General features: G+C 44.1%; 1 protein-coding gene and 1 pseudogene across 1 annotated transcript; one reads left to right on the forward strand and one right to left on the reverse strand.

Moving 5' to 3' along the window:
- Positions 1-3,472: 3,472 nt before the first annotated feature.
- LOC123780028 (olfactory receptor 10H3-like) lies at positions 3,473-4,411 on the reverse strand. Its single transcript, XM_045778789.2, has one exon. It carries the CDS (start codon positions 4,400-4,402, stop codon positions 3,473-3,475), a length of 930 nt encoding a protein of 309 aa, XP_045634745.2. The 5' UTR covers positions 4,403-4,411.
- A 1,722-nt stretch (positions 4,412-6,133) lies between these two features.
- On the forward strand, positions 6,134-12,352 carry LOC123779812 (olfactory receptor 10H3-like; annotated as a pseudogene).
- Positions 12,353-14,636: the final 2,284 nt, after the last annotated feature.

The following is a 14,636-nucleotide window of genomic DNA, read 5'->3' on the forward strand; positions in this document are numbered from 1 at the left end:
GTTAATAATTATATATTATCACAGCATTTTATAATAATTAAATTACATTACATATTATATGTAGCAACTTTATATGTTATATAAAATGCATTATAATTAATCAATAATTACCAATAACAATATGTAATAAAATACATGTTTATATAATTATATATAATTATGTTTTATATGTCACTATTATAATATAATTATGTTTTATAATTATATAATAATTATGTTATGGAATTATATTAGTTATATATTGGTATATAGTATGTGTCATATAATATATAAAATATACACTGTGTATTATATATTAATATCATATTAATATATGTAACATATTAATTCAGTATCTTATATATTATATATACTATCATATGTAATACAGTGTATATAATATAATCTATATATAATTTAATATATATTGTTTTATCTAATGGAACAATACAATTATAGCATACTATAATATTGTAGTTGCACCAGAATATTACTTACTCACTAAATTGAGTTTTTCGGGCAATTAACAAATATTTATTAAGTACCTACTATGTGTCAAGCATAGTAGGGCTACAATGGTAAGCAAGACAGAGACCCTGACTCTGAGGAGCTTACAATCTAATGCGGAGATTCACGGGTTGGGGGAATAGAGTACCAATGTTTGCTGTACAGCAATCATGTTATTCAAAAATAATTCATAGGAACTACAACAAAGCACAGACAGCCAGCTCTCTTGCCATGTGCAGGCTGCAAAATGCTCTAAGAGTGTCAAGAGCTGTGGTTTTACCTTTTTTCCCCCTACTGGAAAACTTAGCAACTTTCCACACATTCTATGGAAGTGAAGGACTCAGCAAATAGAAGAGTCATAAGTACACACGGAGGCTGGGCTCCCCAGGCCCTGGGCTGGATACCCTACAGCTACATGGTCTCGTGTGTCCTCACAACACACCCCAAGGCCCTTGCTGCCAAGGAGCAAATCCTGCAGTCGGGCTATCGGGACTCCTTCACCTTTGCTGATGGACTTCCAAGGATGCTCAGCCTTTCTCATGAGCGATATCAACGTCCTAAGTCTTCTCCATAGAGAAGAATGGCCTAAGGATCTGGCTTGAAACTCATTTTGTCATAAATAAATCAAATAGAATGAAGGATACCGTTTCACAAGTCAGTTTTCTAGGGTCGCTGTAACAAGCACATAAACCTGGTGATTTAAAACCACACACGTCTGTTCTCCTCTATGCTGGAGGCCAGAAGCCGAAACCAGGATCACCAGGTTTGAGTCAAGGTGTGAGCAGGGCTGTGTTCTTTGGGGGATCCAGGGGAGAATCTGTCTCCTTCTTTCCCAGCTTCCAGAGGCAGCAGGCATTCCTTGGCTCAAAGTTCCCTCCTCAGTTACTCCAATCCTTCCTTCCAGTGTCACATCCCCCACTTCTCTGTGTGTCTGACCCTGCCTGCCCCCTTTTAGAAGGACACATGCAATTATAGCAAGCCCATCTGGATGACCCAAGGCATCGCTCTGTCTCAGATCCTTAACTGCATCTCATTTGCTCTGGGTAAGGGAACATAGTCACAGGCTCTGGATAAGGACATCTTAGGTGGCATTAGTCATTAGCACCACTAATTGTAAAACAGTGAAAAGGAACCCCAGGGTCTCATTGTCAGTGCTAATGTGACAAAGCATCTCCTCTGGAGTCAGTGTTTCTCTCTGGCTGTGTGAAAGGGGTGTGTGCCTAGGGCTGCACCTGCCCTCCAGCCCTGAAGGTTACCAATTCCTTCTAATGACAGCCTTCCCCTCCTGGTCACAACCACACTTCTCTCTGCAGGTGCTGAGAGAGGTGCATTCCTGATCACCAACTGCACTTGGTGCACTGAGTGCAGATTGTAATGGATTCCTGCTTCACCACTTCCGGGCAGTGTGGCTAGAGACGAAGCATCTCCCAGAATATCACTTTCTGCATTTCAAAAATGTGAATAGTAATAGATGTGGGTCATATCTAAATGTGCAGAAATAATAATTTACTTTGAGACTTAGAAGAGTGAGTTCACAGGAAACCCTTACCACAAGATTTGGCAAATGACAGGTACTCATATGTGCTAGCCATTTGTACATTTATTATTATAAAATGTCTCCTGCCTGCAGCCCATGTATCTGGCCACAGCTTTGGGTATGAACTTACACCAACAAGAGGCCCTCTTGAGATTGTTAGGAGAAGGAAGGGAAAAATGAAGGGGGGAGTAAACAGAGGGGGAAATGAACCACAAGAGACTATGGACTCCAGGAAACAAACTGAGGGTTTTAGAGGGGAGGGGAGTGGGGGGATGGGCTAGCCCGGTGAAGGTATTAAGGAGGGCACGTACTGCATGGAGCACTGGGTGTTATACGCAAACAATGAATCATGGAACACTACATCAAAACCTAATGATGCACTGTATGGTGACTAACATATCATAATGAATTAATTAACTAATTAATTAATCCAAAAAAACCCAAAGGCCCTCTTCTTGGATGTTCAGATATATGGTATTCCCAACCCCAGCATGGGACTCAGACAGATCTAAAGTTGCATGTGACTCCTTCATTCATGAGTGACGTCCACCAACATTTCTCATCCGATAAAGAGGGTACCCATACCCTGATCTCTCTTTATGCCATCCTAAGATATTACTGTGCCCTCCAAACATCCTCCAGATAGATTCAAGTAAAACACAAGAATAAGAATTTGATGTTTCACTGAAAGTAATGTGGGGAAGAAGGGAAAATAATTTCCATAAGATGTCAGATAGCAACACACTTTCGACTTTCTGTGTGTTCTTATTCAAATACTGAGCCCTCTCCTCCACCACTCTCACTCCCTCCATAGTCCCTTTGTCCTTCTTTCTCTTCACTTCATATTCTTACATCCTTCACTCAACTCAGATCAGTATAGAAATATTCCCTTAGGATCTATTACCTACAAAGACAGAAGGAACTAGACAGAGTTAACTACCATCATGGAGACAAAGAGTTTATTTACTTTTTTTACATTTTCATATTAAATAGTAATTATAAAACACTGGACACAATGCCCAAAAGAAAAGCCCTGATGCTGGTGGCGTTCATTATTATGCTTATTTCTGTTTATACTTATGCTGGAGGAAGCAAAGTCTTCCTTTGCATCTCCATTCAAGAAACCATTGATATGAGTGCTCAAACACATCCATGTTTTGATGCCCCCCTCTGGCCCATAGATAGAAAACACACTCTTATACAGAGGTAATGGGATGCACTTCAGCACATGGAGTCAAGAACAAGAGATGATGATCTCTAGTTCCTATACAAGGACAGGGCAAACAAATTGAAGAAAATGAAATTTGAAGCATGCATCCAACTCCTATAGATGCATCCAAAAATACTTATTCAGTATTTTCACACACTGAAACCCTACAGCAGTCCTATGGAGAGAGTCGTTATTATCCCCAGCTCAGCTGTCCCATTTCCTCACCCCCAAACTGGTCATCAGGAGCTTAGGGGACTGAATTTTCTCTGGAAGCTTTTCTTTATACCATTCTTGAGCTCCTTATTCCTGAGGCTGAAAATGATCGGGCTGAGAAAGGGAGTGAAGACTGTATAGGTGGTGGCCATCAGAGTGTTACTGTCCATAGAATGGGGGCCCTTGGGCTTGAGGTAGATAATGGAGGCAAAACTGTAGTGCACAATGACCACAGTGAGGTGGGACACACATGTAGAGAAGGTCTTGTGTCTGCCCTCAGCAGAGGGGATCCTCAATATGGCAGCCACAATGAAGACATAGGAGAGGACGATGAGGAATAAACAGCCCATCAGAGCTGTGACACACACCAGGATCACACCCAAGGTGACAGAGGAATTCTCATTCCCACAGGCCAGCTTTAGGAGGGAAAACACATGGCAGAGAAAATGATGTATCACGTTAGACCCACAGAAGGTGAGGTGAAAAACTATCAGGGTCACCATCATCCCCATGACTGAGCCACCAGCCCAGGTCCAGGACACCAGACGGGCACAGGTGCCGGTGCTCATGAGCACGTTGTAGCGCAGGGGGTGGCAGATGGCCACGTAGCGGTCATAGCCCATGATCATGAGCAGGAAGGAGTGGGTGAAGCCGAATGTGAAGGAGAAGAACATCTGGCTGGCACAGGCCACAAAGGTGATGGTGCGGTGGCTGGAGAGCATGTCAACCAGCATGCGAGGGGTGACGGCAACAGTGAACAGAATCTCGGAGGTGGACAGGGCGCACAGGAAGAGGTACATGGGTGTGTGCAGGCCACGCTCACTCCACACAGTGGCCATGATGATCAGGTTTCCCAGCAGGGTGAACAGGTACATCAGCAGGTACAGCAGGAAGAAGGCAGGCAGGAGATGCTGTGGGAAGTTGGAGAAGCCCACAAGGATGAATTCAGACACCATGCTATAGTTCTGACCAGCCGCGGATGCTGCATCTGCTCAGATTACAGAGGGAATGAGGGGGACCAGAATAAAGATCACGAATCATAATATACCCTAGAAAATATATGGAATGGAGGAACTTTAAATGCAGTGTGTTAGGATTGGGAAAATGACAAGGATACTCACTGTTTCTGCTGTTCCTTAGCATGGAACTGAAAGCCCCGAGGGGTGCTCTAAGGAAAGAAAAGAAAGAAGGTATGTAAGAGAGGAGAGGTATGTAAGGAAGAGACCTGTTCCTCCAACAGAAAAACTAAAAGAATGAAGACAGAACATACTACAGCAAAAGAGAGCACAGAGTTGCAGAAGACAAGATCTGCTTCCAAAAACCAGCATTTCTCATAGAATTACACAAGTAGTAATCATTCAAAATATGAATTTGAAGTAAAAAGTAAGATGCCATTCCCAAGAGTGACACAAAGTGTAAAGAAACAATTCTCCAGCTTTTGGTCTGGTGATTCCTTACACTCAAGAAAATTTGAGCCTCTAGTGGGCTTTTGTTTGGATGCATTATCACTCCCCATGTTTCCCGTCTTAGAGAGGAACACTGAGATTCTCTGACAATACTCAGTTATGGATACATTCAAAAGAAGAGTCAACCTATTCAATGTCTTTGTAAGTAACATATATTTAGGAAAGTAACTACTTTTTACAAAGTTAACATTTAGTGACAAGAGTGGTTTTTTTTGTTTTGTTTTGTTTTTTGGGTTTGGGTTTTTTTGTTTGTTTGTTTGTTTTTGTTTTAACATTTTAGCACATTTGTCCCATGCTGGCTGGATGGGAAACAAGATGAGGCTTGTATCTACTTCTTCATTCAGCCTTGGCAATATGTGGTTTCGTTGAGATAGGATGAAAATACATCCTCACCTTCATTGGAAAAGTGAGGACCTGATGGTCTCCCAAAAAGGGTCTCTGGGACCCCAGGGTCCTCATATCACACTTTGGAAGCCTCTGTTATAAAATATCTAGGAATCAATCAAACACATGCAATACCTCTAAATTCAGAAATTTTTACCATTAATAAAAGGTAGAAGGGGATTTGAACACATGGAGAACAGTCTACACTCTCCGCTGGGGTCTTTGACACGTCTTCCTCAAATTATGACATCAGTGCAACCGTATTTACATTTCCAGTGAATCAACTGCACATTTCCTAAAAGTTCCCACAAATTCCTTCTGAAAAATAAGGTCAGTGCAAACCTATACCAATCTTCTAAAAATGGGAGTCAATCGGAAGGAAATGCTCTGTCAGGTATGGAAACTCATCAGAGACATCATACACATCATAGGCATTTTTAAATGTGAACCTGGAACAGACACAGACACAGATCAAATTGATTGGATACCTCAGAAAATCTCCCCACATGATTCACAGCTGAAGATGTGATAGAGGTGGGAACACAAATCAAAGGGAAACAGTGGACTGTTTAGGATTTTTGTGGTATGAAAACTGGTCCTTCTATGAGCAAAGTCAATCTGAATTTCTGCCCAAGACAACACACAATGGTGGATTCCAGGATTCGGGACATAAATATAAAATAGGACACCGAGGAGTTAATAGGAGAAGGTGTAGGAGAAGAATTTTGTTGATCTAAGAGTGGAGAAGGACTTCTTAAAGAAACTCTGGAAACACAAACATTAGGTGATTTTGAAAGAATGAAAACATCAACATGAAGAGTGTTTGTTCAACACGAGATGTCCTGGATCCAGTTAAGAGTGGACGGAAAGGTGGGGAAAGATCATTTTCATTGTCCACAACTGACCAGGGAATAGGAGGTAGAATAAAGGACAAATCAGTTCCATCTACAAGAAGTAGAAAGATCAATACAGAAATGAGCAAAGGTGTGAGCAGAGAACTCACAGAGGGTGTAGCACAGGCAAAGGAAAACATGCCAAAAAGAAAAAAAAAAGAGGAAGGGACGGAGTGAGAGAAAGGAAGGGAAATGCAGTGGAAATTCAGTGACTACCTATTCAATTATCCAAATTAAAAAGTGTGCAGTGCTGATCAGGATATGGGGAGAAAGCAATATTCATGCACTGCCTGTGGGAACTAGAGGGTGCAAATTCAGAGTTCCTGTGCTCTGTGCACCAGCACCTGTGCTCCTGAGCATCTATCTCCATTGTTCACAGGAATCTATAGGGGAGCATGTCAGGGGATGCTTTGTCGCATTGCTTGTAGGGAGGAATGGGAAAAGCTGCTTGTCCCTGAGTGGGAAGAGGGCAGGTCACATGGGCTGGATGCAAACACTGGAGCCCCAGGCAGCAGTTGGATGCACATGTAACAGCCTAAATTATCCCGCAAAACAATAGAGTGAATAAAGCAAAAACCAGATGAATGCTCTACATAATTCCATTTGGGCACATGAAATACAGAGCAACTGAAACTATTCTGGATGATGCTGTAACAGTATATACATGTCACTATACATTTGTCAAACCCACAGAATGTGCAACATAGACAGTGAACCCTAATGTAACCTGTGGACTGAGTTAATAATAATGTATCCATATTGGTTCACTAACTGGAACAAATGACCCACACTAACACAAGAGGTAAAAAAGAGGAAAAGGGTATGCAGGAAAGAGGAGGTATGGCTTTTTCTGTAAACTAAGAAATTTACTATATAATTTACAGTAAAAATTTTTATAAATTTAAAATTTTTACATTTTACTGTAAAATTTTATATTCTTTAAAATCCAAAAGTGACCAATTTTCTATGAAATTAAAAAAGGAAAAAGAAAATTTACAACGTAGATATGCACAGAGAAACATACCTATGTATAAGAGCATACACAAACCAAAGGGCATACCTTCAGTGTGTTAGAGTGGTTGTTGAAACTGGAGGGAAACAGGGTGGCAGAAAGGGAACATGAACAAAATAAGAGAAGGATGTTGTGAAAATCAATGATTATCAAAAGCAGGGAACCAGAAATATCACTGACTCAAACTGCACCTGTCATCTGCCATAAAATAAAACAAAACTATTTTTATGAATGATATGAGCCTCATTTGCTGCCCAGAGCTCCTGAAATCCAAGGGTTGGGACAGGGCCCAGCCATCATTGCACCCCGTGGTCTCCCTGGGGCCTTGTTCCCAAGGGTCCTCCACAATAGGGGTCAACCTGGAGCCTAGAGGACACAGAAGCGGCAGGACAGGGAGGGACTTTCCTGGAGTGACGAAGGCTGTGCTGATGACCTGGAAGTTGTCTTGTGGCCATGGAGCTGTCCCACACAGAAACCCAGACACGGGTGTCAGCCCCCTTCTGTGCCTCATCCCCCTTCACTCAGCATCCCCTCCACCTACAAAATAGCTGCCCCTGGGCTCTGCACCTCTCCATCTGTGTGGCTCCACCTCCCTCCCCTGCACTGCTCACTGCCTCAGGCTCCTCCTCTGCTCCCACTCCATTCAGGCTTCCAGAGAGCATTGTCTGAAACAGACACCCGATGCAGTCATCAGAGCCAGGCTTCAAGTCCCAGCTATTGTTCCCTATTGCTGTGTGTTTTTGAGAAAGAAAGTTCCAGTTCTGAGTTCCTTTCCCTGAACGAAAAATGGGAGTAAGCAGAGAACTGTCTGGAGAAGGTCCATGAGCATTCACAGAAAGGACCCCATGTTCACCTAATATGGGTAGTGATCACTGAATTCGACATCTTTTCTGTCCTCCAAGCTGTTTTCTGTCTTCAGTCTGTACCACATGGCACCAACAGGCCCCATTGTAAACTCATGGTGTCTGACCCCAGGGGCACCCCTAGTACCTCTGGTAACCTGACAACCCAGTTCCACGAGTGGCTGATGCAACCTCCACCCTCTCACTGAGTCCCTGTCTCATTGTTATAGGCTGCCTTCCCACCTCCTGCTGGATGGAGGGGCAGCAGTTTTCTGGGCTGGGCTCCCTAGTCTCCTCTGACAGGTGCAGGAGAGAATTCTGTCTACTCTGGTTTTACAGAGGGTGACTCACACACAGGTGTGGAGTCCATGTCACCTATCACAGGAACGCATCCAGCTCAACCCTCTGCCTCCCCCACAAAGTTACTCTTCAGGACAGCAAAGACCACTGTCACCCAAGTCAGGACACAACAGCACAGACAAGTTACACACCTGGAGCAAGGTTTCTGATCCTCATTACTCCTGGCACTTGGGGCCATGTCTTTCCCTGAGATGATGGCTGCCCTGTGCATTTTATATGTTCAACAGCATCCCTGGCCTCACAACCAGATGCCAGTACATCCCCCCCTTCCTGAGTCGTGACAACCAAAACTGTCTCCAGACATTTGCACATGTCCCATGTGGGGCAGAATCACCCTGGGCTGAGAACCACTGACCTAGAAACTGCAAAGGACACTAGGCTGGGTGACGTACCCAAGACCCAGAATGGGCATCCTGAGAAGACCCCCAGCAGCTTCCCAGTAGTACGAACCTGCCTTCTGACCCTTGTTCCAGACTCTGTCCCCATTTCCAGTCTGGGACTTCCTCCCCACAACTGTCCAAGTATTGCCACCTACCCTGTCCCTCCTGGTCCCCTTCAGCCTGGGTTGCCTCTTTTAGAAAGTAGCCAGCAAGGGAGGGCAGAAGAAGCTCTCCTGCCTGAGGCTGTCAGCAGCACACAGAGCAGGTATGGGGCCAGACGTCGGGGCTCCTGGAACAAATGCTGTGTGCTTTATCCCTGCTGCAGCTTCCCAGCAGGCTGCTCCCCAGGGTCTCCCCAGGACACCAACCTGCAAGGCTGCCCTCAGGGTCTGGAGAGGCCAGGAGGATCATCAGAGGGCCTCTGGGGACCTGCAGCCTCTCCTCCTTCCTCTAACACTTCAACACAACCAAGACTCTTTGCTGTCTCTCTCTGCCCAGGGAGCCCCAGCTCCAGCTGAGGACTAGGAGCTCCCAGTCTTGGGGGAGATAGGACTGGATTAGATGCCCTCAAGACTGTGGGTTCAGGGCAGGGTTGGAGGGAAGGCAGGAGCTGGAGCAGCCCAGAGTGGGAATCCACGGCTTTGCCCTGGGGTCAAGGCAGCTGGAAGGCTTCCCAGAATAAGGGTAATTTAGAGCTAGGTCTTGGAGAATGGTTTTTCTTGGTCAGTGGAAGTGTTTAGTGTCTTCTGGCCAAACTGAATAGGCCCACTTCTCGTCTTGGTCGATTTACCCTATCTCTATTGTCATGGTATCCAAACCTGAAAATTCACCTTAGTATGTGCATCCTTGGGCTCTAATAACACATTTGGTCTTCATCCAGTTCCTGAGACACAGCCGCTAGGCCCCTGTCTCAGGAGTGATATAGTGGCTTGGTGATGAGTGGTGGCTGGGGACTCCTGGATAGTTTTAGGAAGGGGGCTGCTCACCAGAACAACCAAGGGTGATTAGAGACTTGGAACCTCCAGGGAGGGGAGAGGGGCTACAGATTCATACTCAATAAGGATGAAGGATTTAATCAATCATGTCTGTGTAACCAAACCTCCATAAGAATTCCCTGAACAATGGAATTCAGAAACCTTCCCAGCTGGTGAACACATGGTGATGCTAGGAGGGTGGCATGTCCAGATAGGGCATGGAAGTTCCTCCCTCCTCCCTCCATACCTTGCAGGATGCATCTCTTTTGTTTGGTTGTATCTGAGTTGTTGTTTCATAACAAACTGGGAAGAGTAGGTGTTGAATTTTCCTGATTTCTGTAAGTCATTCTAGCAAAGTATCAAAATGGAAATGGGGGAATGTGGAAACCCCCACCTTTGTAGCCACGTCAGACAGAACTGCAGGTACCCTGGGCTGTGAATACTTGTGACTGGCATCCCCAGGTAGTAAGTGTCAGAACTGAACAGAATTACAGGACACCAAGGTAGTGTCTGTGTAGTTGTGGAGTTGGTCATTGGTGTGGAAAGAACTCACACATTAGGTGTCTTGAGTGTTAGAAGTAGAAACAGTTCACTTCCTGTCTCCCTCAGTCCAATCAGCATCACTGTCCATTCTCTGTCTGAAATCAACATTAGTTTCCCACTGCACCCCATCCAGGATGCCCTCATGTGCCTCTCCCCATCTTATTTTTTTTTTAATTTTTTGATATGTTTATTTAGCCACCATAGCCATCATTAGTTTTTGATGCAGTGTTCAATGATTAATTAGTTGCGTATAACACCCAGTGCTCATCACAACACGTTCCCTTCTTAATACCCATCGCCCGGCTAGCCCATCCCCCTATCCCCTCCCCTCTGCAACTCTCAGTTTGTTTCCTGGAGTCCACAGTCTCTCAAGCTTGGTCTCCCTCTCTGATCTCCCCACCTTCAGTTTTCCCTCCCTTCCCCTGTGGTCCTCCATGCTCTTCCCTATAGGCCACATATGAGTGAAACCACATGATAATTGTCTTTCTCTGCTTGACTTATGTCACTTAGCACCTCTCCCCATCTCTTCCTGCGACTGTCCACCCAACCAGCCCTCAGCAGGCTGCTTCCCTCACACCAGCCAGCGGGGTCTCTACAACTAGGAATCTGACCATGCTGCTTGTGCTTAAAATGTTCCTCTTGGTAAATCACTTTGGAAAACTGTTTGACAGTATGTATTCAAGCTGCACATAGGTATTCCCTATGAGTCGGTATTTACACACCTAACTATAGACCCAACCCAACACATAAGTATTAACCCACTAAAGGACATGTACTAGATGTCATAAGAACACCCTCATAGGAAGCCCCACCTGGAAACATCCATGAATATGTTCACATAATCGAATACAGCTATTTCCTCTATGTATTTAGAAAACATTCAAGGGTCCCTATTGCTCTTAGAACAAACTCTTCAAGTGGACACCATGGTCTTGCATGCTCTTGCCCTACTCACCTCTCTGCCTTCAATTCCAGAATCACACTAGCCACTTCCAACTCTCCCTGATGCACTGAACATACCATTGTCCCAAATGCACTATGCTTCTGTCACCCTGGGCCTTTGTGCTTGCTGGACCCTCTGTCTGGAAACCCCTCTTCCACCTCCCTGCCTCACCTGAGTCATACCCACTCACCCTTCAGGTCTCCCTGTGGACATCACCATTTCAAAGTCTCTAAATCCCAGGCTGGATCTGTGACCCACACTTAGCTTCTGCAGAGCCCTAGGCTGTCCTCAACACTCCTCTGACCACTCTGTGCTGTCATCTTTGGTTACATGACAGCTTCTATTGGTGGACCATGCAAAGGACAGAGCAGAGCCCTAGGTCTTGGTCATTGCTGGATTCAAGCACCTAGAAAATTTCAATACAAAATAAGCCTTGAACAATATTTCTTGACTACATTAATGAATAAATGAAGGCAAAGTGCTGTGAGGATATATAGCACACCTTTCTGTTCATGGTCATGGGCAATGACTGCCATGTGGCCCTCTGCTACTCCCTGCGCTACAACGTGCTCATAAGCACCTGCACCTGTGCCCGTCTGGTGTCCTGGACCTGGGCTGGTGGCTCAGTCATGGGGATGATAGTGACCCTGATAGTTTTTCACCTCACCTTCTGTGGATCCAACAGGATACACCATTTTCTCTGCCATGTGTTTTCTCTCCCAAAGTTGGCCTGTGGGAATGAGAATTCCTCTCTCCTTGGGTGTGGTCCTGGTGTGTGTCACAGCTCTGATGGGCTGTTTATTCCTCATCGTCCTCTCCTATGTCTTTACTCTGGCCGCCATATTGAGGATCCCCTCTGCTGAGGGCAGACATAAGACCTTCTCCACATGTGTGTCCCACCTCACTGTGGTCATTGTGCACTACAGTTTTGCCTCCATTATCTACCTCAAATCCAAAGGTCCCCATTCTATGGACAGTAACAGATGGCCACCACCTATACAGTGTTCACTCCCTTGCTCAGCCCAATCATTTTCAGGCTCAGGAATAAGGAGTTCAAGAATGCCATAATGGAAATCTTCCAGAGAAAATTCAATCCCTTTGACTTCTGATGGTCAATTTGGCAGTAAGGAAGTACGACAGAAGAGCTGGGAATAATATCTGTCTGTATAGGACTGTTGTAGGGTTTCATGTATATGAAAATACACACATCCATAGGGTAAGGATACATGCTCAGTATTTGTTTTTCTCCAGTTTGTTTACCCCCCTTGCATGGGATCTAGTGATCACAATCTCTTGTCCCTCACCCCGTGTGATGAAGTCCATCCCATTAGCTCCATCGGAGGACATGTTATCTACCTAAGGGCTGGGAGGGCAGCATCATGTAGCTGTGTCTGGGCACTGATGCACTGGTTTCTTCTTGAATGGACAAGCAACAGAAGACTTGCCCCTCCTCCACCATAAGGATAAGCAAAAATGAGCATAATAATAAATGCCCAAAATGTTGACCCTTTTCTTTTTTTTTTTTTTTAAGATTTTATTTATTTATTGTCAGTGAGAGAGAGAGTGCGTGCACAAGGAGAGGGAGCAGCAGGCCGAGGGAGAAGCAGGCTCCCTGCTGAGCAAGGAGCCCAGTGCAGGACTCAGTCCCAGGCCCCTGGGATCATGACCGGAACTAAAGGCAGACGCTTAACCGACTGAGCCACCCAGGCATCCCTTGTTGACCCTTTTCTTACGAAGCATTGTATCCAGTGTTTTATAGTATTGTGGTGTTTTTTGTTTGCTTGTTTTATGTTTTGCCATAGACACTTTTATTTTATTTTTTTAATATTTCTTGTATTTAAATTTAATTAATTAAATAGTGTATTATTGATTTCAGAGGTACAGACCTGTGATTCATCACTCTTATATAATACCCAGGGCTCATTACAACATCTGCCCTCCTTATTGTGCTTCACCCAGTTATCCCATCCCCTCACCCCTGCCCCTCCAGCAACCCTGTCTGTTTCCTATGATTAAGAGTCTCTTACCATTTGTCTCCCTCTCTGGTTTCATCTTGTTTTATTTTTTCCTCTCCTACCCCATGATTGCTCCTCTGTTTTGTTTCTTAAATTCCACATTCAGTGGAATTCTATCAGTGAGATCATAAGATAATTGTCTTTCTCTGATTGACTTATTTCACTTAGCATAATACCCTCTAGTTCCATCACGTCATTGCAAATGATAAAATTTCTTTTCTTTTGGTGGCTGCATAATATTCCATTGTATATATATACCACCTCTTCTTTATCCATTCATCTGTCAATGGATGCTTTCCATAGTTTGGCTGTTGTGGACATTGCTGCTATAAACATTGGGGTGCAGTTGCCCCTTTAGATCACTATGTTTTTATCTTTGGGTTAAATATCCAGTAGTTCAATTGCTGGGTTGTAGTGTAGCACTATTTTCAACTTTTTGAGGAACCTCCGTACTGTTTTCCAGAGTGGCTGCAACAGCTTGCATTCCCACCAAGAGTGTAAGAGGGTTCCCCTTTCTCCACATCTTCACCAACATCTGTCATTTCCTGACTTGTTAATTTTAGCCATTCTGACTCATGTGAGGTGGTATCTCATTGTGCTTTTGATTTGTATTTCCCTGACACTGAGTGATGTTGAGCATTTTTTCATGTGTCTGTTGGCCATTTGTATGTCTTCTTTGCAGAAATGTCTGTGCATGTCTTCTGCCCATTTCCTGACCAGATTATTTGTTTTTTGGGTGCTGAGTTTGATAATTTCTTTATAGATTTTGGGTACTAGCCCTTTATCTGATATGTCATATGCAAATATCTTCTCCCATTCTGTTGTTTGTCTTTTGGTTTTGTTGACTGTTTCCTTTGCTGTGCAAAAGCTTTTTATCTTGATTAAGTCCTAATAGTTCATTTTTGCCTTTGTTTCCTTTGCCTTTGGATATGTGTCTAGCAAGAAGTTGCTGTGGCCAAGGTCAAAGAGGTTGCTGCCTTGTTCTCCTCTAAGATTTTGATGGATTCCTGTCTCTCATTTCAGTCTTTCCCCATTTTGAGTCTATTTTTGTGTATGGTGTAAGGAAATGGTCCAGTTTCATTCTTCTGCATGTGGCTCTCCAATTTTCCCAGTACCATTTGTTGAAGAGACTGTTCTTGTTTCATTGGATATTCTTTCCTGCTTTGTCAAAGATTAGTTGATCATAGAGCTGAGGGTCCATTTCTTGGTTCTCTATTCTGTTCCATTGATCTATGTGTCTGTTTTTGTGCCAATACCATGCTGTCTTGATGATCGCAGCTTTGTAATAGAGCTTGAAGTCAGGCATTGTGATGCCACCAGCTTTGCTTTTTTTTTTTTTTTCCAACATTCCTTTGGCTATTCTGGGTCTTTTCTGGTT

The sequence above is a fragment of the Ursus americanus genome, chromosome 14 (assembly GCF_024610735.1).
Source record: "Ursus americanus isolate L20-20 chromosome 14, mUrsAme1.1.p, whole genome shotgun sequence".
NCBI classification, from domain to species: Eukaryota; Metazoa; Chordata; class Mammalia; order Carnivora; family Ursidae; genus Ursus; species Ursus americanus.

Coding starts and splice junctions, on each gene's coding strand:
- LOC123780028 (XM_045778789.2), bottom strand. CDS start 4,402: ATGGTGTCTGAATTCATCCTTGTGGGCTTCTCCAACTTCCCACAGCAT.